This window comes from Dromaius novaehollandiae, chromosome 19 (genome assembly GCF_036370855.1).
Source record: "Dromaius novaehollandiae isolate bDroNov1 chromosome 19, bDroNov1.hap1, whole genome shotgun sequence".
NCBI classification, from domain to species: Eukaryota; Metazoa; Chordata; class Aves; order Casuariiformes; family Dromaiidae; genus Dromaius; species Dromaius novaehollandiae.
Genome location: NC_088116.1, coordinates 2,468,561 through 2,485,190, shown reverse-complemented (window position 1 = coordinate 2,485,190; position 16,630 = coordinate 2,468,561). Strand labels below are relative to the sequence as shown.

The window sequence follows — 16,630 nt, the reverse complement described above, 5'->3', positions numbered from 1 at the left end:
GTTAATACCAACTTCTGCACATAGCAGGATCACTGTGAAAAGTTACTGCAGATATCTCAGCGTTACAAGGGAATCCAAAGCGTTCGAAAGAACTTGCCTACGTGCACGTATAGCCCATTCCCCCTGCAAGCCCTTCTTTTATTTCCTACTGTGTCACACTTGAGCAAAACCACAAATGAAACCCCATGAGATTTCAGCACAAGTGTTTTTAAAGAGATACGAATACGCAAATCTCGGTGTCCTTCAAGGCCATGAATACATCTAGCTCAGCCCTGCACTGACGAAGGGAAGCCTCCTCCCGCTTTTGCGGATGAGCAAGAATGAAGCTTTGGCCCACTGAAATTAAAGCAAGTTTTGCCACCACCTGCACGCAGTTTGGGTTTCACCGGCTGCGTCCCTCAGCACCCTGCTTTCAGGGACGAACCAGGAGACACAGGAGACCGACTCTGGCCGCTTAAATAATACACTCTAATCTTATTTCTCTGCTTTTATCATGAGTTCAACAGCACAAGGGAAATGGTGAGTTAGACAAGGAACTAGAGACTAATAAATGGTCTAGAGACATTCTGAAAGCATGACATTTTAGAGGGAAAGATACTTTAAAAAATGAAATCTGCTTTCAAAATTAAACTTTACCTAAAAATGGACCATGTATAATTTAACAGTATTTTCTAATATAAAAACTTCTCCATATGGGGGAGGAGAAGATGGAAATGTTCAAAATAGAAAGCATCAACATTGCCTTTAAACAAAAGGGAAAGTTAGACCTATAAAAATGTAATTATTTAAGAAAGCACATTATGAAATAAAGAATTCATTTGAAATACTCATTAGAGATGAAGTGGAGTGGTATTAACACTTACAGGGATTTCTTTCCAAAAGTTCCTTTTGTGTTCATTCCAAGGGAAGATACTTTACGTAAGTCTGTGTTTTTCCCCCTCAAAGTCTAATATTTCACGTATCCTTAAATCTATAAAGACCAAAGAAAGGATAGTCGTTAACATATTAACTCTCTGGTGGCCACAGTTTAATTCAAAATTGCTGTAAACACACCAGCTGAATTTGAGAGAAAAGTCCTTCCTGCTATTAATAGGCCTTTCTGAATGGAAGATATCTTAATTGTTTGCAGAATATTTATATATGTTATTAGGTGAGATATCTTAAATATTAGCCACACAGAGTACTTCACAAATATGGCTTCATTATGTCGCACGCTCCGGAGGCGACAAGCGCAGGTACCGACCCCGACAAGCAACCGGAACGGCAGCTCTTCTCCAGCTGCAGCCTGCAACAAGCCACGTCATGGTTTTGTCAGAAATGAAACGAGTTCTTTATTAAAAGCAAGGTTTCATGGATCTCAACAAAGGATTTACAAATCATGGCAAGAATTAAGGGAGTAAACAATGTACTAAAAAGTCAATAATAATAGTTATTCTCAATGGATTTAAAATATCAGGAGCGACTCTAACAACACAAACCGAAACAACTCCAACTACTAATCATAAAACCACTTCTGTAAGACAAATAACATTCACCCAGAGAAGAAAAAAGAATCACAAGGTAAAGGGAAGTTTTCTGAACACTTCTTAAAATTATGACATTTATATTTTAATATTGAGAACTGGAATTAAATTCAGGCCCAGAGAGCAAAAACATCTTTAAGAAAAAGCAGTTTGTACAATAGCAGCTCTTATTGAAAAGGCAGTTTCTGTTTCAAGTTTAATTAAATTAACATGTAATTAGGAAACAGGGTGTTCCTTGGGTTTTCAAGAGCTTCTCCTTCTCAACCTCAGGCTGAGCCTCGCTATAACTTCATATTTACTACACAATTTTCGAGGAGGAGCTGCTCAGAACAAGCCCGGGTGAAGAGAAGCGGCTGCCGGAGTTGAAAATTCGGTGGAATGCTCCAGTGCAGGAAGTAACAATCCACATGCAACAAACAGTCTTCAAACCTTTGCATCAAATACGGGTCAACAAGCTTGTGAGGATACTGAAAGCAAAACGTGACGATGAATGGTGAGGAGAACAGGTTGGAAGAGTTTGCTCGCTAGCACTCCGACTGCCACGGAAATGATAGCTTCAGTTGAAGCACACTAAGATAGCACAGAAGCATTAGGAATACAACTAAGCAAAGTGATATATAAAATAAATTAACCAAGCAAACCATCTCTTAAACTCCAAATATACACAAATACATAGAAAAGTCACTTTCCATAGGTAACCCCAAGGCAGATCCAGATAACACATATATTAAAATGGGGGGGGGGGGGGAGAGGGGGAATCAGGTTTCTCACATTTTCCTAATGAAGGAATACATCCAAAAATAGAGTTACATTTATAAAATTCAACACAACCGAAATAGAAGGCAGTACGCGGATTAACCTGCATGCAAACGAAGCAAGGGAATGTGGTCTGATACAATGCACTGTAGAAAATACCGTAACCTTGGATACAGATTCCAAGGACACTGGGCCTTTGGCTAGCGATGTAATAGCTGAGATGCTGAATGCAACAGTGAGTCATTTTAATGACATGGGTATGTAAGTGAAATGATCCTCCTTGTGCAATGCCCTTATCAATGGTATCTACATGTAAAACATTCAGTGTATTCCGTGACGTAAAGGTGTTTAGAAAAACGCTTTCTGCTTGCCACAAATGCATTATTCTCGCCTGCTGCTTCCCTTTCAGTGGGGAGCAAGCAACTAGTAGTGTCATACTTCAGTAAGCTCTACTGCAATTATAATTGCAAATGTCTATTCCTTATTTTTATGTGCCAAAAGACATGCTAGATGCATCTTAGAGAAAGAACTTGCTTAACAAATATGTTACCAGAAAAACATCACTGAAAAAGATTTTTATGACAATATAGCTGGTACTGTATTCGAAATACTGGTTGCTTTAAGTATCATGTTGCAGCCAGTTTTATTTGTGGCATTCTCTTTTAATTAAAAAAATCCTATCCAGTTAAGTGTCCAGAAACTGTGGTGGAAACCCATGCTAACAATAAACTCCCTTTTCCCAATACAGTATTTTAATAAGCAATAGCCTTTACATCAGCTATATACTCAAAACCGCTTGAGAAGCCTCCTTGCTAGCAGCAAAACTAGGCATTTGCTTGAAGTCAGACAAAGCTTAAATATTTTTTATAATTCAAGGTGCAAAAGTGAGTGCTAACTTACTAGGCTAAGTAGACCTCAAGTATCAGTGGGAATACTTTCAATAGTGATGTATACAGCAGTTCCCAGTTGTGAGGAAAAAGAGTATGTGCAGTCAAAAGCTATGGCACAGACTACTGTAACTATTCCACAGCTAATAAATAAAATAGCAATCAAAGAGTGACTGCCCTTTTTTGGTAATTACTGGGCAAAAGAAGGCAGGCACTCACTGTCACACTATTGAAAACCTGCCACATGATTAGCCTGAGCTTGCGACTGGAGGCACAAGTTGCTTATTTTATTAATGAGCTAATTTCAGGCAGCGTCAAGATTTTAATCTGTGTAAATAAGGGCCAGACACCTAGCACTCTTTTTAGCCAAAATTCTTTCATTTGACATAATTAATAGTTTAATATAACTAAGCTTTTCATTATATAAATGAAGCCTCATTTTTCTTTGTAATTTCATTTTCAGCAAATAACCACTGGTCAATGTCAGTTACTCATAATGGAGGCAAGATTCACTTGGAAAAGCTGTCGATATCTTTGGAGAGAAGGAAGCTTTTCTAGAGATCTGAGAAACTTAAGTAATTCAATGAGTTAAGAAGTAAGTTGCACTAGATGCAAATACATCACACTTTGCTCACTGTGAGCTGAGTAAGACTGTGCAGTTGTAAGGCTCTTAAAACGATGACACGAAGCTCCCACTGGATTTAAGATTCTGTAGCTAGCACTACATCTGACTGCACTGTCATCTTGATGTTGTATCTGAAGAAAAAAAACAGGTACTGTAGATTTATGGGTAACATTTTGTGATAGCCTGATAAACTAACCTTTAACTTTCCAGAAAGGGGTACCTACCACAAGCAACGAAACGGCAGGTTTGCAATAGCCTGCTTTAGAGAAGAGCCTGTGCGAGTAACCCAGCTTCCAGTGTTAGATCACACCCGATTGTAGTAGGAGCTAAGGGACATCATGTACTGGCAGTTTTAAGAGTCAAAAAAACCCATTATTACAGATAGCACTAGACTGCACCAGTTACCCACAGGAATCCCACCAAGAAAAGCATATTGACATACAAAAAGGATAATACATACAGCAGCAAACACTCAGTACCAGTGGAGTCCAATTTTCAACGGTAACGCAGCCACACAACTACCTAAGGGTAACGTGAAAGGCATAACAAATCACATCGTAGTTTAGGACAACTCCAAGAGGGGAATTTGTCTAGTATTTACAACAGAATAGCAGAGATTGCAAGTTCTAAAATCCATCTGCCTGTACTAAAGAATCAAGAAATGATAGTGAAAATTTCAACAACTTTTCCAAGCTCTTATTCCCCCATATTAACCAGTTACATGTATGGATACAGTGTAGTTTACAGTACAGAACAGTAGACGTATAAATATACAATGACTCTCTGCAGTTCAATTCCTTAGCCAATAACTCATTTTGCCTTGAAAGTTACTGTGGCTTGTGCATTGTAATAGTATAGCAGCAAACATTTAAAGAAAAACCATCATGGTCCATATACCAAAAATATTACACAGAAGACTTGTTTGCAAATACATATTTCAAGTATTTAAATGGTCACTTCCATGCAAATCTGTCTAGCATTTCAGTTTTTCTTGGAAACTAGGTATTGTCTCATCTCAGAGGTTTATGCACTTTGATTAGCAGACTGGTTTGATACAAACACTAACCTACTTTCAGCTTGAGAAAGACTGAAATGCTGCATTTTGTGCCACACTACATTTTTTTCCTGGTTATTTCTGAAGACCTCAAAATTGAAGTGAAATTCTTCATGGGGAGCTTGTATATTCGACCATGGCTTTAACCCATTATTGTACACAGATCAAAGCCAAACATTTCAAATACTAATCACAGTTCAAAAAAGCCTTTCTGCTTATTCTGTCACATTATTGCCCCAAGTGTCCTACATTAGTAGAGCCTGATAATCCATCTTCGGCAGAACTCCTTTCAGAGCAAGTCTGGCAAAATGAGACCTGGAGGTTTTGGCTCCACACAGTTGATCCAGAAATTTGCACAGCTCGCATGGTACTGGTGCCCTCCGTAAGCCAGTTTAAAATTATCCGTTTCCGAATTAAAGGCCTAGAATAACAAGAATTGAAACAAGTGTGACAGTCTCTTCTACTCCATGATCTAGAAACTAGAGTGGAAAATGGATATTGCACAGGTATTCACCCCAGAATGGCATAACATGGAAGAACCTGGACCCTCTCACTCCGAATAGATTATCTCCACTTGCAGAAAGAGAGCAGCCGACAAACAATATTTTAATCTAGTCTGCAAAATGCTTGCAGATGGACAAAACTTCCAACCATCATACCTGATGTCTACTTTTTCTGTTGTAGCCTGTATTAAAGAGAGTGATCTGATTAGTGTTCCATTTGATCTGAAACCTGGGAGTTAACTCACCTTGTTTCATGCACCTTCTACTAATGCTCCTACATACCTACACAAATGAAGAGTTTGTTCTGCCAGCCAGTAGCTACTGCATTTATTTCACTGGGTCAAATTTTGCTGTGATTCAGACAAGTGCAACACTTGGTATCAGTGTTATCCTTCTGTGTTTCAGGTTGAATTTGGTCTACTTTCTTCTATTAAGTGAAGGTGCTTTACAAAAGGAACTTCTGAACAGGGTGTGTAAAGCCATGAACAAACCTAAAACAGTTTGATATACGTTGCTAGGAGGAGATACTGCTTAGAAGTCACGGCAAACTAAAAAAAAATTTTTTTAATCTAGACCCTCTGAGATAAGGTTGATTTTTTGTTTTTCCTATTCAAAAAGAGAATGGTTAGCAGCTGTTCCTACTTCAAAAATGTTTCTAATGCTTCATGGCTTCCTGTTAAAAAGATAATCTAATTCTCTTCCTCAAAACCCCAGATTTCTTCCACAGATTTCAAAAAAAAATGCCACTGCTTACTGCATATAGCCAAAAGTCAATATTTGTAGCAAACAACCAAGGTTTCCCACCTTCTGGAACAGACACACAGGCAGCTACAAACTCAGAAACTCACTGCGGTGAATTTTCTACCACACAACAGAAGTAGCACAAAAACAGAGAGCTATTCACGAGATACAAGCATGCAGACAAGACAAAGGGGAGGCTCCAGAGTATGTTAGTTGATCAGATCAAGTGTTACAGTCACAAAAAATGACTAGAAGAAAAGGAGTCATGATTGGTACAATTGAGAATGACAGCTGAAGGCCAGTCAGCAATTCAGCCTTCCACACTCAACTAAGAGAATGATTCTATAAAGAATATTTTTTTACAGGTTCGTACTTTTCTAGGAAGCTCTTCCACAGGTTTCTCTTCTTTCTGAAATAACGTTGAAACCAAAAAGTCAACAAAACTGACGATAGTATATTAACTGGCTGATACTACTCTGCACATACATTGGGATTCCCTCCCAGCTCTGCTAAGTGTAATAGTTCCCTTCCAGCACAATCTTCAGAGATGCATTTCATGAAAAAAGAAAAAGTCATTAAAAGATTTTTTATTTTATTTATTTATTTTTTTTAAGTCTCAGTACCCCAGTTTCTTCCCCATTCTGAACAGTTTAACTCCTCAACCCTTTATCCACAGCTGTCACCTGTCATGCCTCAGGCCCAGTGAATATAGGCCAGGGAGTATTTGAGTCCCATCTATGGGTCAGATTTTGCCTTTGCTACTTCCAGTTACAAATGATAGCCATGAAGATTTGTAAATACACCCAAAACCTAAACACGGTCAGATCTAAATTAAAAATGAGTTTGACAGCAGAGGCCATGATACTTACTTTGCTTCTTGAATCCACGTTTAGGAGGCATACCCCACAGGCGAGATCTTGGGCATTTTTAATGCCTGGACGCAGCATACAAGACGAGAAATCCAATGAGTTTTCATCTGGCTAAAAAAAAATAAGACAGTAAAATTTAGGCATTTTCAGTGACTGAAACAATTTTGGACATCATGATAAAATTATCTATCTTGTTGCTACAGAGAGATATCAAACAAGCAACATGGCAGAGACAACATATTACATTTTCTCAGATTGATGCATGATTTAATCAAAGCCATTAGTATATATTTGCAAGCTTGCTATGCAATCTCCGTCAACATTAAATTATAACTCTCATGCTCTTGAAAAAGGATTATACAACAAAGGAAAGAATTTTTAAGTTCTGTGTTCCCACATCAAAAGAGGAAGAAACTTTTGAAGAAAGAGCACAGGCAGCTGCTGTTACATTTCAACTGCAGCATATTAAGAATTGGATGAAGATAAACAGTGGTATGCAACAACTATTTGTGCAGCTGTGAGGAAACAAGGCATTGGCCAGCATAGCTTTCAATAGTATTTGAAGTGGTATCTGTATCAGCGTTTATTGTCCTCAATTCCATATTATTTCCTCATCACAAAAGAGCAGTTATTATTCTTTCTGAATCTAGAATTGCACAGCAGTATAAAATGGAATATTAAGGCTAGCCAAAACATATAAGAACTAAGGTTACCAACTGTTTTATGTCACATACATGCTCAGGTTAAAGAGAGACAAAGGTTGGGAGAATAAGCCTGGAGACAGACAAATCAGAGAGCTCAGTGAATATATTAACTTTTCTGTTACACAATCTTACATTTCAATCATTAATTGAAATCTGTGTGGTATAAAATTGTTGAAGCTTTGCTTGAACATAGTAGTATAATCAAAACCAATCCCTAGAAATGTAAGAGGCTTTAAAAAAATTGTGTGATCATAGAACATATGTGTACTCTTAAGCCACACTCTAGGTATGCTAATCAGGCTCCCCCAGCTGAATGACTGGACAATAACTGGAATCCTGAAAAAAACTTAAAGTAGATCAATCAAATTAATAAAGGTGCTCTAACATTTGTTTACTAAATGCATGAGTGAGGCAAATTAAAAACTCATATTGTAATTTGCAATGAAAACCACAAGGCTATGCATAAAATTACCTTATTAAAAAAATCCTTTAAAAGACAAAATTAACCTTTCCAGGCACATGCCTGTGAGCTAGGATACTTCTGTGTACTTAATTGGCACTTCTGCACCATTTAGGATCTGAGACCGCAATTTGAGATGAAGGTATGATTCCATACATTTCAGTGCTCCACGTGGAGAAAAACAACAGAAAAGGAATCGGGAGTCCCTGCCTCTTAAATGACTTAAGAGGTACCACGTGTGTACGAGAAGTCAGCGTTTGCAGCTCCTGATGTGCCCAAAATTTAGCTGGACTGCTACAAGCCAGGAGCCACTGCAGCTCAGATGACACGTGGGCAAGCTTAGACATTAAGGTAATCCCTGTAATCCTCCAAGGAAATGCACTTTAAGAACTAAATTTTAATCCACTTCCTTAAATCAGGACAGCATATCCTGATAGCTTTTTAGATTATAATCAACACCGCCAGATTTCCAATAGATGAATCCTAGTCTATCAACTTCACCTGCCAAGTAGTAAAATACTGAAAATGTAAACTTCACCTTCTGACATGATCTGTATAACACAGAGCATCACTATAAACACCTGCTTGCCACCACTATTTGTACTGGAGAGGTTTAAAAAGACGTAGAAGATGTGTAAAAAGGGACTGACAGTTTATAATACCTATTGTGCAAGGAATGACCTAGGTCAAGATGGCTATTTCAAGCAGAAACCAAGCGTTCAGGGTCTCATTCATAAACAACTGTTTACTGAGGAGCAAAGATTTTTAGTTGGCCATAATTGCATTGCAAGACGGGAGCCAGAAATTAAGCTGTTCAGTGAAAAGATCATGGTAAGGACCCATTTATTGATGCTTGATCTGATGTATTGGTATTAGCTTAAGAAATAAAGACTCCTTACGTATATACTGAGTCAAAAGGATGCATTATGCTGGACCATTTAAAGCACCTGCAGACAGGTGATTCCCTAAGAACATGAGTTTTACTGTGGTTAAGGAAGGTCATTTTGCACATAGTATTTTCTGCAACATACACAGTGCATGATATTTAATGGCACGTTGATTTCTTGCTTTCTATTTCTGTATTCTGCATGTGGCCCCCAAACATGCCCTATTCCTTCCAGTTTCTTTGAGCACACTTCCCATCTGGGGCTCCTTCTCTTAATTACCCCTCAGAGAGCCCCTCGCTTTCTCTCCCCATAATGCTTGCTCAACTACACAGAAAGCTCTCAAGAGCTCCTACCAGACTCCTTTTGTCTCAGATCAATTGAGCTCTTTCTGGCAGTTCTGTCCAGAGATGAAAAAAATATTTTGTCTGTAGCAGGAACCAAAACAAACTTAGGCATTTCAAAGTCCAGAGAGAAAGGAAAATATCTTAGTTATTCCTGTGTTGCTACATTGTGTGCTCCTGTATTGTGAGCATTAGAACTAATTGCAGGAATATTATTAAGATAACTTATTTCCACACTATTCTAGCCTCATACAATGGCTTATTTGAGTCCTAATAAATTTCCTTCATTGGAAGGGTCCACAGAAACACAGGATATTGCCTAAATCATTAAGATACTAAGACAACATCATGCTTGCACATAAACAACAGTTACAGAAAGCTTTAAACCTCATCCTGCAGTCAAGTGTATCTCTATTTTGCAAAAGGAAATAAAAAACCTGGAAAGCTAGTACACTCTGTCAAGTCACTTTACATGCAATTATGAGGTTTCTTCTAGAAAAGCCATAGCTTATTTTTGGTCTTACCGTTAAAGCAGCAAGTGACATGAAGCTTATTAGGTTGTTCCACACTTTATCAATATCCTTCAGAAGCTGCTGGAGTTTCTCACTACACACAGCAGTAGCTTTGATACCCAGTTCAACTCTCTTTGTTACTCTATAGACTTCCACAACCCCTGTTGATGTTAAACACAGTGGAGAATTGCAGATAAGGTAACTGCAAGCACAGGTTTCTGCAACTGTAACGCAGAAATAGCAGGTAACTGGCATGGCACATGGAAGGTGGTCATGGATGTTTATTTCAAAAGTAATTGTTACATTCACTTAGCAGACGAGTTGCTCATTATTTCAATGCAGGCATAGATTAAGCTAAAAAAATAATACTATCTTGGGAAGAGTCATCATATATTAGTATTTTTCAGAGGAGATCTTTTAATGGACATGGTAAATTAACACATACCTAATAAATATTCCATGCCTTGAGCAGACTGGATAACTTCAGTGCAAACAGATGAACTACTTATTCCATTTAAGGTATCATTTGCTTTCTTTATTACCTGGTGGAAATGAATTTCATAAAATGGTAATGTTATCTGCCTTAAAGTACTTATTACAAACAAGACTGTCACCAACACAAACTGTTTTAATTTGCTTTTTGTATTAAAAAAAATTGCCATACTCTGGCACATGATTCTATACATTCATGCTGTAACTCTAAGTTGATCAGGTAAAAGTATGAACTTTCAAAATTTCAATGCCTTCTCTCAAATCTTTTCATTACTAAAATAATACTTCTAGTAAAAAAAAGCATGAATACACTAACAGCACTGCTCACACTCAAATGTAAAAATGAAATCTTAAGGAAAACTACTCTGGCTGTGAAACATCTCATGCATTACCAAAAAAATCAATGGTCTCTCTCCCTGCCATACCAAACAGCCCTGTTTCTCAAAAAGTGCTGAGCAGCCCGGTGCTGGTATCAGTGTCCCTAACAGCATACCTCATCAGGTCACTCACAACACAGGAACACTAAATTAACTAGGCACTTGAAAATTTAGGTAAAAGCCAAACTAATCACAAATGACAGGAGATTAGTCTAGGATCTTTAGCTGAGGAGGTGTCACTTCTGCTGTGTGACAGCTTTTGGTTTAAAAATTGTAATCTACTTAGGCTGATTCACACCCTTTCCACGCTTATATGGTCTGAAACATTGAATAAAGTTGTACATACAGGAAGGAGGAAGTGATTTCAGAACAGGCAACACACTTACCTGCAGGGCACTTTCCAAGCATCTTTGCCATTCATACGCATACCTCTCACTTTCCTGTTTGAAAGAAAAAGACGGGCTGAATCCTGTTCCTACATACTTTATCCTATCACAGTAGACATACAGAAGACAGGTATATAAAGCAACAGTTTACAGGTTAGGTATAAAAATGTTTTTAATACCGATTTCTCATTTTTTTCATTCCCTAAATATTCTCTTTGAACTTTAAAATTTGATTTCTGGGAGTTAAAACTGGTTTCAAAAGAAAAAAACAATATGAATAGGTAAAATTTGAATTGCACATTCCTACTCCAGACACATTTGTTACACTTCTACTGTTACCGAAACGGGGATTAGCAGAATTTAATCTGAGTTGTTTTACTATCTATTCTCAACACGAGTGAGAGAAATAACTATTACATAGCCAAAAAAGTTAAGCCGTTTCCCAAAGCCAATGGTCTCAGAGCCAAAACTGGGATTAGATTTTAGTTGTAACGAATTTCCAGTCACAAGCTTAGACAACAAGTTCAAGTTACTCTGACAGTTTCAGACAACAGGATTTTTTCCATGTATCACAAGACTTTAAAGACAAGAAGGAAGAAGCCTCCTTAATAAGTAGTTTCCAATCAAAACACCTAACCTTACCCAAATTCTGTTTTAAAATCACGCCCTAAATTAAAAATAGCTAAAGCCCCAAACAGCTGGGATGCAGAACACCTTTAATACCACACTGAGGGACATCATTATTGATTTACTTGCATTCCAGGTAATTCCTTACCTCAACTTCCCCGGTTAAGTCTTTGTATTTGTCTCTGATGACAGGCAAAGCAGGCTTCTCACTTAGAGTATTTGAACGATCTCTAAATGGTTGTTCCAAAACTGGTAAAGGTGAAGAGCGGCTTATTTCTCTGTCACCTAGGCTTAAGCTCCTTTTATGAGACCCTAAAAATGTTAAATATAAACTAATTATTCTTCTTTGCATAAAGACAGCAACTATTTAAAATGAAGAGAGTGGTAGCAAGTGATGTACTACCACTCTAGAACAAAGCCTTCTATTTACTCAGTGAATGATGCAAATTTCCCCAGTTTTTCAGTTCTTACAATTTTTTGGTACTGTTCCAAAGAGGCCTGTTCCAAATGCTATAAAAATAGTGAGAAGATTCAGTTTGATTCCAGTAGTTTTTGGAACAATCCCCACTGGCCAATTTATAACTCAAGTAGACAAATAAGCATTCGATAAATGTATGCATCATGAGCCTCTTCCACCCCAAACATGCCTACCTTGAACAGAGAGGTCAAAGGTAGCCAGTTCACTCTTGATCATTTCTTCACTAGATTTCATCTTGCCTTGGGAAGTTGCTACCAAGAAGTCAAATTTGCTGATTTTTGGCTTTTCACTTTGGAATTCTCCAAAGTCATCTGTGGACTCTCTTCGCATTTCAGAAGAGATACCACTAGCAAGGAAGTCTGCCTCTTGACTTGTGTCACTTGCTGCTGCTGCATCCTGTGCTTCTGATGAAGGTCTCGCAAAATCACCAAAGTCTCCAATGTCATCATCGCTTGGACCGCTGGATATTGGGCCAGAGTCTTTAAAGTTTGCAAAGGCTGCAAACGGAACATCCTGTAAAGCATCCTCACTAGAAAAGGTTGTCACTTTGGAAACTGTTGTCATGGTGATGTTTTCTGAACTGCCAAACAAAGTCTCCTTCTTCTGAAGAACTGAAGTGGCTGCAGAGGATCCACTTCCTGAAGGCTGCACTAAGGAAGGGAGCTTCTTACCCTGATGAATGTCGTCTTTGTCGGACCAGTCATAGCTTGCCAGGCTGCTGACTGCAGACCCGCTGTTATAGCTTCCAAATGGGGCACATTTTAAGTCATCTATATCTGAGAAAAACAAACCCCTGCAATTAGAAGCTGAAGTTCAACAAACATCAGTCTCTCTACACTGCATAATAGCAACTTGCTAAGAGTCTTAAAGAATTGCAGAAACAAACGCAGTGAATTGTTTCATTGAGGCTTAAACTAGAGTTTGCAAAAAAGTAATCTGAAAAATAGCTAAGCATATAATAAAATAAATTCTGTTTAATAGATGTAAGCTTTGTCCTTTGAATATTGTTATATTTTAAGCTGAAAGTCACCATCCCATTATGAAGAGTGAAGAAACAGACTAAAAAATATATATGTTTCTAGACAGTACACACCGCACAGATCACCAATTTCAGTTTTCTGATACTGGTTGCAGAATCTACAAGCAAAATGTAAACATTAGCAACTCAAACATCTTATCAAATTATTTTGTCTTATCAAAACCGACCACATAGAAAACTAGGCTAACTTTCCCATCCTCTCAGATAAAATATTAATTAACTTCAGTTTTATATCCATGCTTTGATACAAATAGAGTATAAAAACGTGCTGCAAGGATTTAAAAAAAAATAGAAATGATGTTTAAGGTTATCAGTTACAGCAGTGCTGCATCACTGATTCTTCAAGCTTACAAGTTTCAGGAATGACATGAATCAAATGAATGCAAAATCTTGTTTTAGTTTTTACATATGCAGATAAGCATAGAGAAAATCCAATTATTTTGCAGAAAGCTCCAAACATTTATACTCACCCAGCAATTATATAGGCCAATAGGTTCTTCTCACTGCCATAAGCAGGTATGAGAAACAGGCTATTTGCTTACATTAAACCCAGCAGAGGAGACTACACAGTGATACAGGTTCTGCTAGGCTGTCTGCTACTCATGCAACTTATCTTTCACATTTAGACTGAGACTGACCCACAGGGCAGGCATAAAGAGTCAGAGGCTGGATAGTTTTCATTAAAGCATTAAAAAAAACCCAACCCTACAATACTACATTTGGCATTTGTTTTCCAGCATTAACAATTGTCAGTTTGCATTAGACACTCAGCTGCTGCTCAGTGCCCACGGTCAAATGGTCTCAAGGAAAAGCAAACACAAACCAGAAAATACATTCTCTTAGCGTCGTTTTAGCTGAGACTATCCTGACAAACATTACGGTTTTAACTGGCTGGCACGCAGTAACAGCAACTTGGGTTTAATACAGACAGGGTGGAAACAAGTTGACATTCCAGCTGCCCTTTTTATTCAATCTGGCTATGCTAGCCTGCGGATTAAGCCATGTTAACAAAACATTTCTGCCTTCATTTATTCATTTTACTGGAAAGGGAGAGTACTCTATGCTTTAGGCTGCTTTCCAGGCCTGACCCACATACATGATTAATTAAGAAGTCTGACAGTTATACAAAATAAAGATAGAAGAGTTTAATGGTTACTACAATAAAGTGAAAAGCCTCTTTGCAGTAGGTCAGTGAGGCATAACGTGGCACATATCACATACTCCTAAGGGATAGTCTTCACGCAGCTGCTGCATTTGCACATATCACAGCATTTCAACAATAAACATAAGCACCTTGCATATGTGCAGCAAGATTTCCAAGTGCCATTCACATGTTAAATCCTTGGAGCAGGCAGTTTACAGAAGGGTAAAACAAACAAGAGACGAAATCACCTGCTTCAGGCAAAACTGAATGGAAACAAGGCTCCAAGGTGAAAAGGAGCTGACTGGCAAGGGATCAGTAATTTATCACAAGAAATGACATTTTGGTCTCTCAAATTTAAATTTACACTTAAAGAGGTTAAATGAAAGCTTCCCTAACATTCAAAAGATTGCCAGAAAAAAAAAATGTTAACCAATTTTAATTATTATTGGGAGCTTGAAAATACCACAGCATAATAAGCAACCTCTTTATTTCAATAGGGTGTTGACTCCAAAACCCAAAGATTTTTGGGTTACTATTGTTTCAGTATTCATGGAGATATGAAAAGAAAGAGTGGTGATCCTACTATGATGACCTGCACACTCTATTGTGAACGATTTCTCTGATAATCAGTAAGAGCTTGAGTTACACGCACAGCCTGAAGGGCCAGGTCAATGTTTTCTCCCCGGCCTGACCCTGGCTCTCGGGCACACAGCATCAGCGGCAGCTTCAGCCGGGGATCCGCTCTCCCAGAGCTTGGCTGTAATCGATAGGTCAGTGCAGGATGATATTTTAATTCTTCACAAACTAAGATTCGAGATTCTACGTGTGAATTCAGGCAGACATGAACCCTACCTGTATAAGTCTAAGAGCTGGGATAAAATTTATATATTCTATTCATTTGAATAGTTTCACTGATTACAAAAAATATTACTCTAGTGAATAAATTTTCATAGGAGTTTTACGTTATAGGGAAAACATGTTTGGAGTGTTCATAGCTAAAGTAGTCCAGAGCAATTTATCGAAACATATGAAAAATAAGAATGTATGTGCAACTCTCCATAATTCAAGGTAAACTAGCTTTTATGAGATTTTTAATTCCATTGAGAGAGAGAGAAAAAAAAAAGCAACATCTGCCAGGATTTGCACTGAATTTGTCACAGCTTAGATGTTCTTGCATAGAGGAGGTAGAATCATACTGTGTGATAGCTATGGTAAAAGTAAAGGCTTATCTAGGCTCTTAATACACTTGCTGTGTAATGAAAAGAAGAGAAAGAAGAGTTTATTCTTTCTCCCCTGACAGGTAGCAGAGCAGCTTGCCACCAGACTAATAAGCAAAGAAGCAGTTTACATGTGAAAAGCTCACGAGAACTCTTTGTGATGGGGGTATCTTTATAATTGGCATGAAGATTGTTTTATTAAGTACAGCGAAGAACTGCTCCTGCAGCAGCCTTTTTCTTTGAGACCGCAAATATGACTAATGAATTAAAAAAGCTCCAGTTAAAATACTGCAGTTAAAATCTCTGGTGTAATAAAAGCTTCATTTTACTGTTATTGCAATTCAATATTAAAAAAAATGCACATGTATCAGTAATATTTTTTCAAAGCAAGAGACAATTAAGTGGAAAAAAAAAGTGAACTAATTCTAACTAAGCATCACACTGTGCAAAAACAGATGCTACTGAGAAACAGCTACTGCCATTTCCTGCTGCAGGAAACTTTTGGTAAGAACAGAATCTTAATGAAAGTTAAGCATCAAATTTTATCATAGAATGAGCAAAAACTAAATCCATTCAAAACCGCCAAAAGGCTTTGCTTTCGGAATATACAATCTTTCTTGCTAAGGTTAGAAGTAAAGTTATTTCTTATAGAAATCAAAGTTTCATTAAAAAAAATCACAAGTTTTCAAAACAAAAAGAATATTTTGCAGAGTGGGAAGAGCAAAAGCCATCTGCTATTTGGGCTTCTCTTTTTTGCTTCTAAAAGAATTATTAGCATTCTAATATCACCCAAGTGACATTTCAGCTTTTGCCGAGTTAAACGCTGTTAGTACTTTTTGGAAAGCATACAGCAAATTGCCCTGTTGAAGCATCTTAAAATGATGCGTTAAGAATCCTGTAAGTCTACCACAAGAGATGTTCAATAGATTTCAGTGAAATATACTGTAACAAAACCGTATTCCTTAGTAACCTCAGTAGCAATTCCGTGGTGTCTTTCAGAAATGACAG

At 37.7% G+C, this 16,630-nt stretch overlaps 1 protein-coding gene across 6 annotated transcripts in view; it reads right to left on the bottom strand.

Annotated features, from left to right (window-relative positions):
- Positions 1 to 1,306: 1,306 nt before the first annotated feature.
- Positions 1,307 to 16,630, bottom strand: part of SYNRG (synergin gamma) — a 43,719-nt gene continuing 28,395 nt past the window's right edge. For 4 of the 6 annotated variants that reach the window (XM_064523098.1, XM_064523100.1, XM_064523101.1 and 1 more), the window contains 8 exons: positions 12,396 to 12,998; positions 11,893 to 12,056; positions 11,118 to 11,171; positions 10,308 to 10,404; positions 9,875 to 10,023; positions 6,959 to 7,069; positions 6,463 to 6,498; positions 1,307 to 5,266 (listed from right to left, as the gene is read on the bottom strand). In XM_064523098.1, coding sequence (XP_064379168.1) covers positions 5,135 to 5,266; positions 6,463 to 6,498; positions 6,959 to 7,069; positions 9,875 to 10,023; positions 10,308 to 10,404; positions 11,118 to 11,171; positions 11,893 to 12,056; positions 12,396 to 12,998 — 1,346 coding nt within the window. In that variant the 3' untranslated portion in view covers positions 1,307 to 5,134. The remainder of the gene's footprint in view (positions 5,267 to 6,462; positions 6,499 to 6,958; positions 7,070 to 9,874; positions 10,024 to 10,307; positions 10,405 to 11,117; positions 11,172 to 11,892; positions 12,057 to 12,395; positions 12,999 to 16,630) is intronic. The other 2 variants (XM_064523099.1, XM_064523103.1) reach the window with 1 other exon arrangement.